The 14,543-nt window shown below is 39.9% G+C and overlaps 1 protein-coding gene across 4 annotated transcripts in view; it reads right to left on the minus strand.

The window, feature by feature from the left end:
* Nucleotides 1-3,962: 3,962 nt before the first annotated feature.
* Nucleotides 3,963-14,543, minus strand: part of LOC145435438 (uncharacterized) — a 68,809-nt gene continuing 58,228 nt past the window's right edge. For 2 of the 4 annotated variants that reach the window (XM_080312721.1, XM_080312719.1), the window contains 7 exons: nt 13,758-13,897; nt 12,164-12,422; nt 10,986-11,184; nt 10,779-10,906; nt 9,706-9,838; nt 9,495-9,644; nt 3,963-5,290 (listed from right to left, as the gene is read on the minus strand). In XM_080312721.1, the coding sequence (XP_080168847.1) occupies nt 5,060-5,290; nt 9,495-9,644; nt 9,706-9,838; nt 10,779-10,906; nt 10,986-11,184; nt 12,164-12,422; nt 13,758-13,897 (1,240 nt within the window). In that variant the 3' untranslated portion in view covers nt 3,963-5,059. Of the gene's footprint in view, nt 5,291-9,494; nt 9,645-9,705; nt 9,839-10,778; nt 10,907-10,985; nt 11,185-12,163; nt 12,423-13,757; nt 13,898-14,543 lie in introns of those variants that run through there. The other 2 variants (XM_080312720.1, XM_080312722.1) reach the window with 2 other exon arrangements.

Consider the following 14,543-nt stretch of genomic DNA (forward strand, 5'->3'; position numbering starts at 1 on the left):
ACGTGATGGGGGGGGTCGTTTTACACCCTATGGGAGCGCAAGACCCACGTTTTGGGGGCCTGACGAGGTACTGTTTCGTTCCTGCCAATCAGTATACGCCCGAAGATATTTAATTGTTATTGAGTCGTCCTATACCTTTCAAACACACCTCACTCAGCTCTACCGGCAAATCTGATTACGTGAGCAGAGAGAAGATAAAAATAGATTACAATATATATGCAATTCCCGATCATACTGACCGATTCAATCATGAATTCTGCAAATTTTCCGCGCTTCGCGCGCTTAGGCGACAAAAGGCCATTCACTAAACAAACTCCCAACAATCTGATAAATAGCGGTAAACAGGGTATCGCGGGAGGGGGGTCTGGGGTTCGGCCTATAACCCTATGGGGGACCTAAGACCAAAGTTTTGAGGGGGGCTGACAAAGTGCTGTTACGGCCCTGCCCAGACGGCCAAGACTGACATTTCATTGTAATTTCGAACAATAGTAAAGTAACCACGCTTGGGATTTCGTCTATTGGTACTGGTACTTGAAAATGCGACCTGAAACTGCTAAAAGTGAGGAAAATTAGTATATTATAAATGCGAACTATTCGATATCACCAAGCAGAGTTATAAAAAGGGGATTTAACAAAACTTCAACTCGAAACTGAGCACTGAGAAGTCAACACAATGTCTTGGACTCGGACTCGACTCGACCCTCTTCTCGCTGACTTGGACCCATAGTGGACTCGGTGTTGGATTGAAAATTACTCCGTTACCGATTCCAAAATATGGTAACCCTACTTTATATTCGCTGTCTGATTCAAGATAAATGGCCAATCAATCTGTCTTTCATACAACTAGCAAAATGTAACGACTTTGAACTTGAACTTTGACTTTGAACTCATACTTCGAAACTTCAATTTGAATTAAATTGTCACTTGAATTGACTCGAGTCACCTTATTAATTGATTGACTAGGGCTGGGCAAAATCGAGTACCTGAGTGATTCGATTCTGAGTTTCGAGTCGCTTCGAGTCGAGTCGAGTATCACTCATTATGACGTCACAACAGAATGTACCATGTCAATCTTCAAATATGTTACTTTTATGCCACCACAAAGAACATAATGCCTGTTATCCATCACATTAAAGATACTTTGGTCTTTTTTCAACCATACCGATTTCATTGCACTTGTTGACAATGCTGTGCGATGACCATGACTTCGGAAATGTGTTATTTCCTGTAGCGTTCGTAGTTTTGTGCTATTCCTGGGATGCTGCGACACGGCCAATCACGGTTTCAAGGCTTCCTCGGTGGGAAATAGTATCAAAACGATAATACTCGTTAGTAAATTAACTTTCAGTTGCGAGGACCGTATAATGTCAGTACTCGAAATAATCGTATTTTACTACTCGACTCGAATCATCAAAATTAATACCAGATTCATATTCGAGTACTCGAATCATTGTGCCCAGCCCTAATTTTGACTTGACTCGAGTCAAAATGTGCAATGACTCGTCATGCGATGGTAGTGACTTGATCCCATCACTGCTGTGAGCTAGCAATGACTGCAAGAACATTACACAGTATAACAACGACACGTGTTTTATAGTTGTTATACAACTTTCGCGACTAAAACTACTTGATCCAGAAAATCCCGCAACAAACCTGTGATTACCGCATGACAGACTTAAAAAATACCTTGACCCTGTTCAACTCTTACGATTGCCTTGATACTAACCAAGCGTTGCTTCCAATTTTGACGTTTGTGACTGTTCGTTAGCTAGATTAACTATAATTATGCCCAGGGCCGTAACAGCACTTCGTCAGGCCCCCCCAAACTTTGGTCTTGGGCCCCCCATAGGGTTATAGGCCGAACTTCTGGGGGGCTTCGCCCCCCAGACCCCCCTCCGGCGATACACTGTTTACCACTATTTATCATATTCATTGGAAGTTTCTTTGGTGAAGCAGCTTTTGTCGCCTAAGCGCGCGAAGCGCGGAAAAATTCTAGAATTCATGATTGAATTGCATATATATTGTTATCAATTTTTATCTTCTCTCTGCTCACGTAATCAGATTTGCCGGTAGCGCTGAGTGAGGTGTGTTGGAAAAGGTTGGACCACTCAATAATAATTAAACATATTCGGGCGTATACCCGTTGGCAGGAACGAAACAGTACCTCGTCAGACCCCCAAAAACGTGGGTCTTTGGCTCCCATAGGGTGTAAAACGACCCCCCCCCCCCATCACGTTGTTCGCGTTTTTCACGAAATCATCTGTACTGTATTGTGAGGCAGCGCGAGGCGCGAAAATTTTCAATAATTTATGATAAAATCGGTCAATCAGATCGGCGATTGCATATATATTATGCTATCAATTTATTGTCCTCTCTACCCACGTAATTAGATTTACCGGTAGAGCTGAGTGAAGTGTCTTGAAAACGGGAGGGCCCGTAAATACTAATTAAACATCTTCGGGCGGGCGGACCCGTTGATATGACTTCGTTACATGATGTTATTTCGTGACTTCCAGTCTGCTATATCAAAAAATATAGAATCGTAGGCTTCTAAACTAAGAGACGCACACGATTTCAAATTGGTATTTCTTCACTGGCATAAAATTTTTCCCAGCGGGATGGTATTTGTCTTGTGAGGTTCAGATTGCAAAGACAGGAACATTCGGCGCCGGTCATTTAGGCGCCTATTGACAATTAAACCTATATGTATTTTGTATATATAGCGAAGTCTTCGGTCAGCATACGGGCATAGACCTTTTCGGCCAAGGTTTTCTCGCTGCCGATCGTTCTGGCACACTTCTTGGAGTCGCATGTTATATGGCCTAAATCTTGATTGTATGTCTTGGTGGGTCGTGGCGCGGTAATGGCCCAATACCCAATAATAAAGATAATGCCTAATTGGATTCGCGCGCAGCGCGAAAAAATTTTGAAAAAATTGCAAATATTTTCAAAAAATGCTCTATGTTTTATGCTAATTCACGAAATAATTTTGGGCCCCCTTCGAGCTCGGGCCCCCCCCAATTGGGGGGTTTGGGGTGCGGCAGTTACGGTGCTGATTATGCCGAAACAACGCGCTCGTTTCATGCGGATCTGATCAAACGAGTTGAGCTCCAATGTCGTGTCAATCTTTTCTATCTGTGAAACCGAAGTCTGCGTTTTCTTCTGTATGACTGTATCATCATTGATGCTGCTATGTATTTCAGTTGAGTGAAAAGTAAACGACTCTCTCAGGATCATCCTCAATCACACCTTCATTTACCATGCGGCTCATTTTACTTCATCGTAGGAAAAGACTCAGGGTTGTAACACGTCAGTGGGGTGAAATAGAACAAAAATGCTGTACTGTACAGACATAAAACTAATAGTTGAAGCATATCAAAAATATCACTCCATACGTGCGGTTCAACAAAAAGGCTTCGAGCATTCACAAGTCATGAAGCTGCCGTGCTACATAGTTGGCCTGAGCACGTAACGAACGTGCATGAGCGTAAAAATATCAAAATAATTGGCAAATACACATGTGGCTGTATCTATTTCGGTGATGTGATAGCGTCTTATGGAAAGTGTAAACAGTTGGACGCGTGCGTTGGAAGAAACGTTGGTCAACCACTCAAGATTTGGTCCTGGAATCAATGTCTTGTGTTTCGTACAAAAATAAGTCATGAAGATTTGTGACGAAGGTAAGAAGTTGCCAATGACGTGATTTAGAAATGATCATGGATGGGTAAAATTGGATTTTATCACGAAACTTTACCAAGAATTACTTTAAAATGATGACAAAAGCCAAAAGAGTGGTGACTTTGATCAAATTTTATTTCATGGGTGTGACAATTTGATCGAGTAAGGACATAAAATGAGTGTGTACGAAAAGAAATATAAAAAACAATAGAGGAAACTCTATTTCCTCGCTTTGGACACAGAATGAAACGGATATGAAGACATCTTTTGAGTTGTAATCTTGCTGACTTCCCAGTTTGTACTCATGACCATTTGATCGGACAAGGACATAAAATGCCCGTGAATATTAAAAATAATCGGAATATGCATTTCCTCAACTCTGGACACTGGATAAATTGGCAATGAAAACACGACATCGGTGATTCAGTCGCAAATACATTCACATTCCATTTCATAATCGTTACAATTTGATCGGGAAACGACATAAAATTATAAAATACAAACACAATATTTTATTTCCACTACTTTAGTGACTGAATAAAATGGAAATGACGATATCATCCTGGTTATTCTACCGAAAATCCAGTTTCAGATTGTAAATCTGATGACATTCCATTTCATAATCGCCACGAATTGATCGTGTAAGGACATAAAGTGAATAAAAACATCAAAAGCATTCGAAATATTCCATTCTCCCTTCTTCGGACTGAATAATTCACCGGATATTCAATCAAAAACTTAGCAAAACGAGGTAAAAACTGAGGGCCGTTGTATACAAAATCATTGGCGACAATACAAAATCTTGGCTTGGCGACGTCACAGAGCCCATTGCGCGTACGAGCCACAGGTAAATTCGAATGGTAATAAATAGAAAAAACGACAATACCCCCTTGAACGACAAAATACTTTTGACGAGACATTGAAATAGGAGAGCAAATAATCTGTACAAGTAGTCCAGGCACTTGATAAGGCGCCGCGTCATGACTAGAGCTCGACCGATTATTATATCACACTTGTAGGAAATATTGGTTATCGGCCATTACAGGTGAAAAATATTGACAATTTTCTTTATTTCTCAGTATGGTGATAGGGAGGCATAAACAATAATCTGGCACTGCTACACTGGTAATATTGATCTATTTCTTATAGCTTACAAGCGTCCAGATGCAGCCTTTCTAGTTCATTCCATGTGTAAGCATAACAATGACTGTAAAGCTGTACAAATGAATGCTGCGAAGTTTTGGAAATGCGCCGTAAGCTAGGTGTCGTCACATCTTTTGAATATCAACTCAACATATGGGGATTATCAGCTCATAAATGCGATTACGGTCAAGCTCTAGTCAGAAACATAGCCCATGTGTACAATGCTGTGTTCGTATCACTACGCGGCCTGCAATTTCCCGGAATGCGTCTGATTTGGGGGTGGGTGCATGCGGCCAAAGTGAGGCCTCTGGGACGCGGGCACGCTGTGCGTGGGGTAGTTCTGATGCTGGTAGAACTGCTGGCCCGTGGGCGGGCTGTTGATACAGTCTGACATGTCGGAATTGCTCCTGGGCGACGCGCTGGACCACTGGTCCGGAGACTCTGGACTTGGTGTTTCGTATTGTGCGTCCTGTGATAAAAACTGCAATTAGGAAAATTCCTACGGTTCAGCAGGTCTCAATACAATATGGCCATAACAAATCCAGCAGGGTTGTAATGACTCGACTTGACATGAGTCATTTTTTCAAATGCGTAAAATGACTCGACTCGAGTCAATTTTTGTATTGACTCGTCGTGTACTCAAGTTATTGTGCATGACTCGAACCAAGTCATATGACTCGAGGCTAGGACCGCAAAGACAAATATTTCGAAAAATACTAAAATCACCACATTATTGTTATTTCGTCTATCAGTCCTGATCAGGGTTGTAACCAAGTCATATTGTTCCGAGTCACGAGTCAATCTTACTTTTGTGGTTTTGACTCGAGTCAAGTCGAGTCATTTTCAATTCATCACCGAGTCGAGTCCGAGTCCAAGTCACCGTTTAAAGGCTAAAGTCCGAGTCATAGTGTTATGACTTGAGTCGAGTCCAAGTCACAGTATTGAAGTCATGTTCAACTAAAGTTTTCAGTCCTGAATTAGCTTATAGCTTATAGAGAATCAACGAATTCATTCTACATGCTATCTGATATAGAACCAACGAATTCACGTCTATAGATACCAGCTGATAGAGAATCAACAGATGCATGTTTATATTGTTTAGGTAGACGTACAGTTTTTCTTTCACATTATCAGGTGGTTGACTAAAAAAAGGTCAGCTTTCCTGCTCAGCTCTCGTAATAGCCGCCGGAGCGTTACTAATATGAGAGGAAATTTTGAATTAACTACAAATAGAGATTTTCGAATTTTACCGACCACCTCATGATATTGTTATGTTGTGTAAAAATATGATTCGTAGCAAATTTGGCTCAATTCCAACTAGAAAAAGCGAATTTATTAGAGTGGAATATTTTGGATATGAAAAAATAGTCGGCTTACTACTAGCATATGATTATATTAGATGAAATAATTTCTCACCAAAAACACTCCCTTTATTTTCAAATATAAAATTTTCTTCTCTCATATCATTGATTCTACTTTTCAAAATTAAGCCAGATTCAGTGTTCTATTTATGCAACATAACAATTTTACCAAGTAGCCACCCAGTAAAACGAATAAGAAGTTATTTTTGAACAACCCTATTGTACAAACAGCACACAACATTAGCCATTCATTATTACTCACATGCACAATGCACATACCTAACAAAACGTCAAATGGACGGAGTGTATTGTGTGTTTTCACTGACAGCAGTTCAAATCAATGATGAGTTACAATTCAAAAATACTTAAGTGGAAAGGAGATCCTCGTATATGTTATAGCGGCATGGCCTTAGAATAAATCCACATCTACTGAAACACGTTTCACTGGTGCACTAGATACAGGAATTGACAAGCATTTTTGAACCACATTGAAGAGCATTGGATACTCATTATTTCTGGTCGCCCAATAATGCAAAGAATCATCGCCTTCAAATCTACACATGAGCTTATCAGTCTCTTTCAAGTAGGCCTACTTGACCATCTCAGTCATTTCATTGCCTCTAATTGAACTTTGCTTCGATTGTTTGCTTGTATAATTGAAAAGTCTCGAGTACTTTGATTGCGGAGGATCTATTACCTCTTCATCACAGGATGATTTTGTGCAATGCATTGCTGCTGTATGTGTCATTGTCTGTTGTTTTTACGGCGGCATATCTGATATCAGACGAGTGCAATTAAAGCAGTGGCGACAAATTGCGATATCGGCAGAATTCGTCATATGCGTTGATCTAGCCCAGAGGTCTCAAACACGCGGCCCGCGGGCCGCATGTGGCCCGCCGAGCATTTTGTGCGGCCCGCGAAGACATTTTCGATTTTTAATAATTTGAAAATATTTCAGTGTCACATATATCTTTTTCAGGTTATAAAGTCAAAATCCCCTCTTAAATTGCCCCAAAAGCCTGAAACTATTCATCAAACTTCGCTATCACATCAATTGCAAACGCTACCATGTAGTGGAAGATTCACTATTTCGCCACATTTCCAATTCATGATGACGAAACCTGACCCTTAGACGATTCGTGACTAAAATTTGTGAGTTGGATTTGGACGCGACCTTTCTTAGAAATACTCAGACTCGGGCTAACTCGATGGCAAAATGAAAATGACTCGAGTGGACTTGGAGTGACTCGGAATGACGTGAATTTGTTAGAACCATGGACGCAACAAACTAATCGCGTATCGGGGGAATAGTAATAGATCAGAAGGTCGCAGCTTGGTATTGCGCTAAACCATGTTATTAAGGCGACTTACAGGTACCGAGTACCGCAGTCGTACGCCCCAACGATGTAACAACAATGGGCCGTTCGACGCTCCGACATTTCAATCACTATGACACAATCAATAATATATTTATATTACATTTATATTTGTTTCTGCTCCTATATTTGAAGATATTTGGCCATGAGATTAATAGCCTACTTAGCAGAAGTATACCCGAATCCTGGATTGGAATTACAATGCTAAACCTGAAAATGTTTTGATATCAGATCAGTCTCTATTATCAATCTGTTAAATTCAAAATGTTCATAGTACCTGCAAAATTATAACCCGATAGCTTTTATGATGGCATCATACATTTGTCCGCCCATATGGTGTCTATATGTTATAATCAATATATATCAAGTACAACAACCATTCTATTCAAGTAGTTATAAATGTGATGATTCTTTTCTTGCCAGGCCTAAATTTATACAAGAGTAAATCGCATTTTGACGATGTGTGTTTACTGATAGTCTGTTGGATCGGCTCACTTTCAATAGGACAATTCATTCCCGCCAAATAAGGCATACTTGGAAAGACATAGAATACCCCTATAAATGCTGCGGCCCGCGGCGTCGTCAAAATGGGAAAACTGGCCCGCGAGCACATTTGAGTTTGAGACCTCTGATCTAGCCAGTACGATTCGCAAATTTCTTCATCTTCAAGTCATATAAAATATGCCGAGTCAATGACTTGGTTCGAGTCATGCGTAATGACTCGAGTACAAGTCGAGTCAATCCAAATATTGACTCGAGTCGAGTCGAGTCATTTTCCCTTTTTAATAAAATGACTCGAGTCAAGTCGAGTCACCAAAAATTCGTGACTCGAGTCATTACAACCCTGGTCCTGATACTTGGAAATAGGGCCAGCACTGTTAAGACTGAGGAAAATTACAATATTATGAATATGATCCATTTTATATCACTCGAGCAGAGTTGAAAAGTGGGTTGAACCGAAATGAACTCAAAACTGAACAGTGAACATAATGACTTCGACTCACATTCGAGTCAAAACACTATGACTCGGACTCGGACTTGACTCGAGTCAAAACTATAAAGGTGAGATTGTCTGGTGACTCGGAACGTTGTGACTTGGTTACAACCCTGGAATCCAGAACTCAAATCCGAATCGAGTATCAATAACAATGATTGGCTTTTTATATTGACAACCTAACAAATTTCATCAACTAGTCAAAATAAACTTGTTTTGAAACAGCCCTAGTATTCACGTTACCGGAAATGGCATATGCGTGAACTCTTGACCAACCCACGGCATTGTCGCAAAGTGCAATGAAATAGGTACCAACTGAATTTATGTGATATAGAACAGGCATTGTATTCTTGTGGTCGCATAAAAGGTGCATATTCTTACATACTGTTATGAAGTCAAAAATGGTGATCATTGATGGAACACTGGAGATCCTTGATCTATAGGAACCTTTCCGTATTTTTTATTGGACTCAACATCTTAAATTGATGTTGTGATTTCATGGTTGTGTAATTGGCTTTTCCACTTAATTTAACTAATTAAGTTTCCTTTTCAATGAAGGGGCTGTGTAACAGATCCCTGTTATCGTCCAACCATGAAATGAGTATATCTCGTAACCGAGAGACATCCTGTCCTAGAGTAATTTGCCTCTAGTATAAATCTACTGATTCTCTCCTATCAGAAGACTCATTTGCTAAACCTACTTGTATCAACGTCTGAAATATATTCGTATGTCTTGTGTAATATTGGCGTCTTAAGAAGATCTCACCAGGGTACAGGGTTCCAGGTTAAGTAGTCAGCCAGCTAAACCTATATTACTTTGGTTAGCTATACTTCTACTCCCAGGAACAATACCTTATAACGGTGCAACACTAGACATGAAGTCTATCACACGATTTTAAATTGAATCCATAAATAAAATGATCACAGATAATGGACACTTACCTGTCCTTTGTGAAGATGATGGAAGGAGGAATGTATGTTTGTGGCAGAGGGCGGCGAAAACGTAGCCGGGGGTGACAAGGTGGCCCCGGAATTAGCCGTCGGGGGCGTCGGATATTTCTCCATGCCGTACACGATGTTCATCCCGCCAGACTGAACGCAGGGAGACACATAGAACCTAACGACACACGCAAATTCACCTAGAGTCACTCACCCTGGGAACGTTCTTTGTTTGGTGAGGGTAAGCGTGGTGTACTTGGTGGTGCTGATTGATTTGGCTGGGGTAATGCGGGCTGCTACCGTGGTAATATTGTTGCGGCTCGTTCATGCTCATTCCTTGTGATGACCTGACAATACATCACACGTTTTTAACAGGGTTGTAATGACTCGGCTCGAGTCACGATTTTCTGATGACTCGAGTCATTTTCTCAAAATACAAAAATGACTCGACTCAATTCAATCTGTGTATTGACTCGAGAGTAAGACAGCCAAGACCGACATTTCATTGTAATTTCAAAGAATAATACAGTAGCCTCATCATTGGGATTTCGTCTATTGGTAGTGGTACTTGGAAGTGCGACCAGTAACTGCTAAACGTGAGGAAAATTAGTATATTATAAATGCGTCTATTCAATATCACCAAAATGTGGGTTTAACAAGACTTGAGTGAAACTGAGCAGGCAACACAATTACTTGGACTCGGGTCATAATACCATGACTAGGTGGTGAATTGAAAATGACTCGACTTGACTTTAGTCAAAACTATAAAAGTGAGATTGACTTGTGACTCGGAGCCTTGTGACTTGATTACAACCCTGGTTTTTAATACATGGAAAAAAATGTTTGAAATCCAATAGTTTGATGATCGGTATAAGGATGAGATATTTATTCATCTGGTAATTGAAACTCGTAATACGAGGTATTGTTGCTCAAAATCCACTGTTTTTTGGATAGCAAAAATGTTAAAATGTCAGGACAATAGGTTGAAATCACTCTATTTGATCGAATCTGGGAGTCTAAAGAGGGGAGATCACTCCCAAGATCTTTGAAACGCCAGGCCTAGTCATACGTAATCCTGGGCTATACCGGTCAGTGAATGGCACAGTAAACTAATTTTTGAGGGCCAGGATGTACTGATTTGAGTGTGAAAAAGTCAAACTACGGTTGGAACATGAAATTTTGAATCATGTTGCACTTTCGTATCATTTTAAAGCGTATTGAAGTAACTAGTGGACAAACAGTAGCAGCAGTAGTTCAAATCCATACGATTAAGCAAAGCAAATTGACCTGGAATAAGGACCGGAATTGGCACTGTGCGGCTGATGATTCATGATTTGGTAAGGCAAGTCTTGCGCCTGATACTGTTGGTACTGAGCCATGTGATGCCTCTGCATTTCCCCTTCGTCATAACGCACCTGGAAACGGGGAACAACATCATGCTATGTTTTTAAGTTATGAAGAGATGAAAAAAAATTTAACGAGATATGTATTTACCCTCATCTGTGACATATTCAATCCGAGGCCAGAATTGGATCCGATTAGATGCGGTTGATTCCTGACAACTTGATGATGTTGTTGCTGTTGTTGTTGTTGTTGTTGTTGTTGTTGTTGTTGTTGTTGTTGCATCATCATCTTGTGCACATTCATCTGAGATTGATGATGCATCGGATGCATGTGCTTCTCTATACTTGGCCTGAAACAACAGCAGATTTTATTGGATGGAATTTTACAAATATACGCATCATTTCCTAAAGGCTTGTTTTTGTTATATAGATTTGTAAAAATCAATCATACTTGACTTCAGCCACTTCAACAAGTCCGAAGTCACGGAATCCGACCAGAAAATTGCACTTACAGAATATAAGTCAATAAAGATGCATATTTTGATGCAGTAAGTATGTACATAAGGATGTGTGCATCAATATTATCTTCATATTTCACAGGCTATTCCATAAATCATTAGATTGTCGAAAGAAACGCTGCACCCAATTTGGCTCAATTCCGACCCGCAGAAGTGAAGCTGTTACCGATGGAAAAAAAATAGTATTTACGGTGGAAAGTTCTTCAATTATTAATTATAGAGCTACCCACCGTAAATACTATTATATAAAACTCGAAATTTTGAACTCCAATCATATCAGTTCTACGGGTTGGAATTCAGCCAAATTTGCTATGAACCATTTTGTTGGACATCTTATCACTTTCATTGTGTTGCCGGTAAAATTTGAAGAAATAAATTAATTGTGCGGTAATAAATTGAAAAATTTCTGACTATCATTTCTTTGCATCTACAGGTTCGAATTTAGCCATATTTGGTACGCAGAGTTTTTTAGCCAATCAAACAATTTTATCAAAGTGCCGGTAAAATTTGCAGAATCAATCAATTTTTGACCGAGACTACTGTGGGTCCACACTACATACAGTACCGACACAGATAAAATCATGTAAAATTTTATATTGATTGTTAGGGTTGTTTGTAATATCTCGAGTCGAGATGGTTCGGTAACTTGATTTGACTTGAGTCAATTTGGACTCGGACCTGACTCAGTTGTGAATTGAAAATAACTCAACTTGACTCGAGTCAAAACTATAAAATTGCCTTGTCACGCGGAACCTTGTGACTGGGTTACTACCCTGTATATATGATGCACAGTATGCGATGCAAATCTCACCCTTGAGGCATTCCCCTTGGATAGTACGGAGGAAGGTTCGCAGGATTAGTAATGGGTGGCGAATGTGTCGGGTCGCTGTACGTGGACGGCGACGACATGGAGCCCGGGGATTGACCGTCCGACAGAATGGGCCTGGACTGGTAGATGGGATTCATGTTTGGCGGCGCGTTGTTGGACGGTTCCAAGTCGTCCGTGCTGGCTTTCTTCTTCGTGCGGCGTGCCGCTTTTGCATCACCTTTGGGCCGTCTTTTATTTTTAGCTGTCAAGTATTGATTTACAAGTAAGAAAAAAGCATGTATTCTGGGGTTAGTTTGCCTGGAAAAGTCAATGACACAGTTTGAAAGAAACATCAACCATGGTGTAGAGATGCAGCCTTTCCAGTTTATGTCATGTCCAATCATAGCAATGTCTGTAGAGCTGCTCAAATTGTGGCTGTAAAGTTTTGGAAATGCGTCGTAAGCGTGATGCTGCCTATATTTAGTATTGGGCCTAATGGCCGGATCCGTAGCTATCAGTTTATAGATATCGGCTCAAAAAAGCAGATAAAGTCAGACTCTAATGTCAAAACAGGTGATTAACACAAGAGTTTTTGTGATGAGTATTTGGTTTCAAGTCACTTGTCCGAGCATCCCTCATTATGAGTTTGAGCCTGTATGATGCATACGATCACAAAGAATATAATACCAGTTCAACATCACATAACAGATTATTTGATATTATTTCGACTATGACTATTTCATCGCACTTTGTGACAATGCTATGTGTTGATGATGACTTCACAAATATGTCATTGCCAGTGACATTCGTATCTTTGTACCACATGTTTTCGATGCTGCAATACTGCTAATCTAGGTTTACAGCTTCCACAGTGGAAAACAGCGTCAAAACTATAATTCTCTTGCATAAATTAATTCTGCTTCAAATTAACTCATGACAAGGAGTGTGTCATTTCAATACTCTATAAAATTCATTTCTCCCTGCTCGACGCGGATCATTAAAATTATTCCCCGAATACTTAAATCATTGTGCTATAATATCAGTAGGTAAAATTCCACTTCACATTCAAGCAATCACATCCACATTTGTTATCGATCAGTAAACCGTTTACACCATTTAAATTCCATTCACTGTTTGTACAACATACTTTCTGTTGTTCGACATTGTTATCTCGTAAACAGATTCACTAACAATGCGGCACAAATGCATTTACATGAATTGTGTTCAACAGTGCATGCAACTTTAGTGTGCTAGCGTCTCCTATTTCAATCTGTTCCATGTAATGGGTGATAATATGAATGAATTCAAACGGCTTCTTGAAGGTCTATGACTTGAAAATGCCCTTTAATAATGTAACCGTATTGCAATAAACCAGAATATTATTTCATGGCTGGAATATTCTCCTTTTGCTAACCATTGGAATGTCAGCTCGAAAATATCAGGATTGCTTTCAAAATGGATTATAGCCTATTATTCAACTGTATAATTAAGTTTGATGTCAACCAACCACCGACGATACTAAATTACAAACCCATTTGCTCCACAAACTGTTCCTATTCAACCATTAAGCCGAACGAAAAAGAAACAAGTGATATACCAGGTTGAGCTTTACTGAGTCCCATATTGTACATGAGTGGCGAGTTGTCCATGCCGTTGGGACTGCGGACAATGTTAAAATCGTCCAGCAGGTGAATGATGTCGCTGTGCAACTTTTCTGACGCGATGTCTCTCGGTAACCTGGAAAAATATACGATCAAAGTTATGAATCAAACTAGGGTCACACGCAACAATTAGGAAATTCACCCATAAAATACTCATAAGTTTAAGGGTAGCACACAAACTTGAAAGGTCTATTTCTACCCATCATACCTAATTCCCATTAGGAATGAAATATAACATAATGATACATCTCAGTACATAATTACTGTGTCTCACATTTACAATATATTAGAGATGTACAGGATCAGGATTTTGGATTCCAACAGGTCAGGAATCCGGGTGATTTTTTGGCAACAGGATTGGATCCGGATTCAAAATTTTACTGTTTTGCCGGATCCGGATCAGGACAGGATTTTTATTTTGTCGAAAACCTGATCAGACTCATGTCCAACATGTTTAGATTCGGAAACAGTAAAACTTTCTTTTCGGAGTTTATAAACTATATTTTCCGCTTAGGAAATTTCAACGGCAGAAACGTCTCGAGTTGCTCTTTCGTCAGATCTTGATGTTTGTTTGGGTTGATATGATTTGATGTTCTTGTCTAATTCAGAATGTCAGAGACGTTACAATTGATAGCTCGGAATGACGTTGCTACGCCTGACGAATATACCGTCACAAAGACGAAAAGTGATTTTAGGGGACAGTTTTGACATTCGGTAGACAA

The sequence above is a fragment of the Botryllus schlosseri genome, chromosome 3 (assembly GCF_051294905.1).
Source record: "Botryllus schlosseri isolate E-star chromosome 3, Bs_hap1, whole genome shotgun sequence".
Classification (NCBI taxonomy): domain Eukaryota; kingdom Metazoa; phylum Chordata; class Ascidiacea; order Stolidobranchia; family Styelidae; genus Botryllus; species Botryllus schlosseri.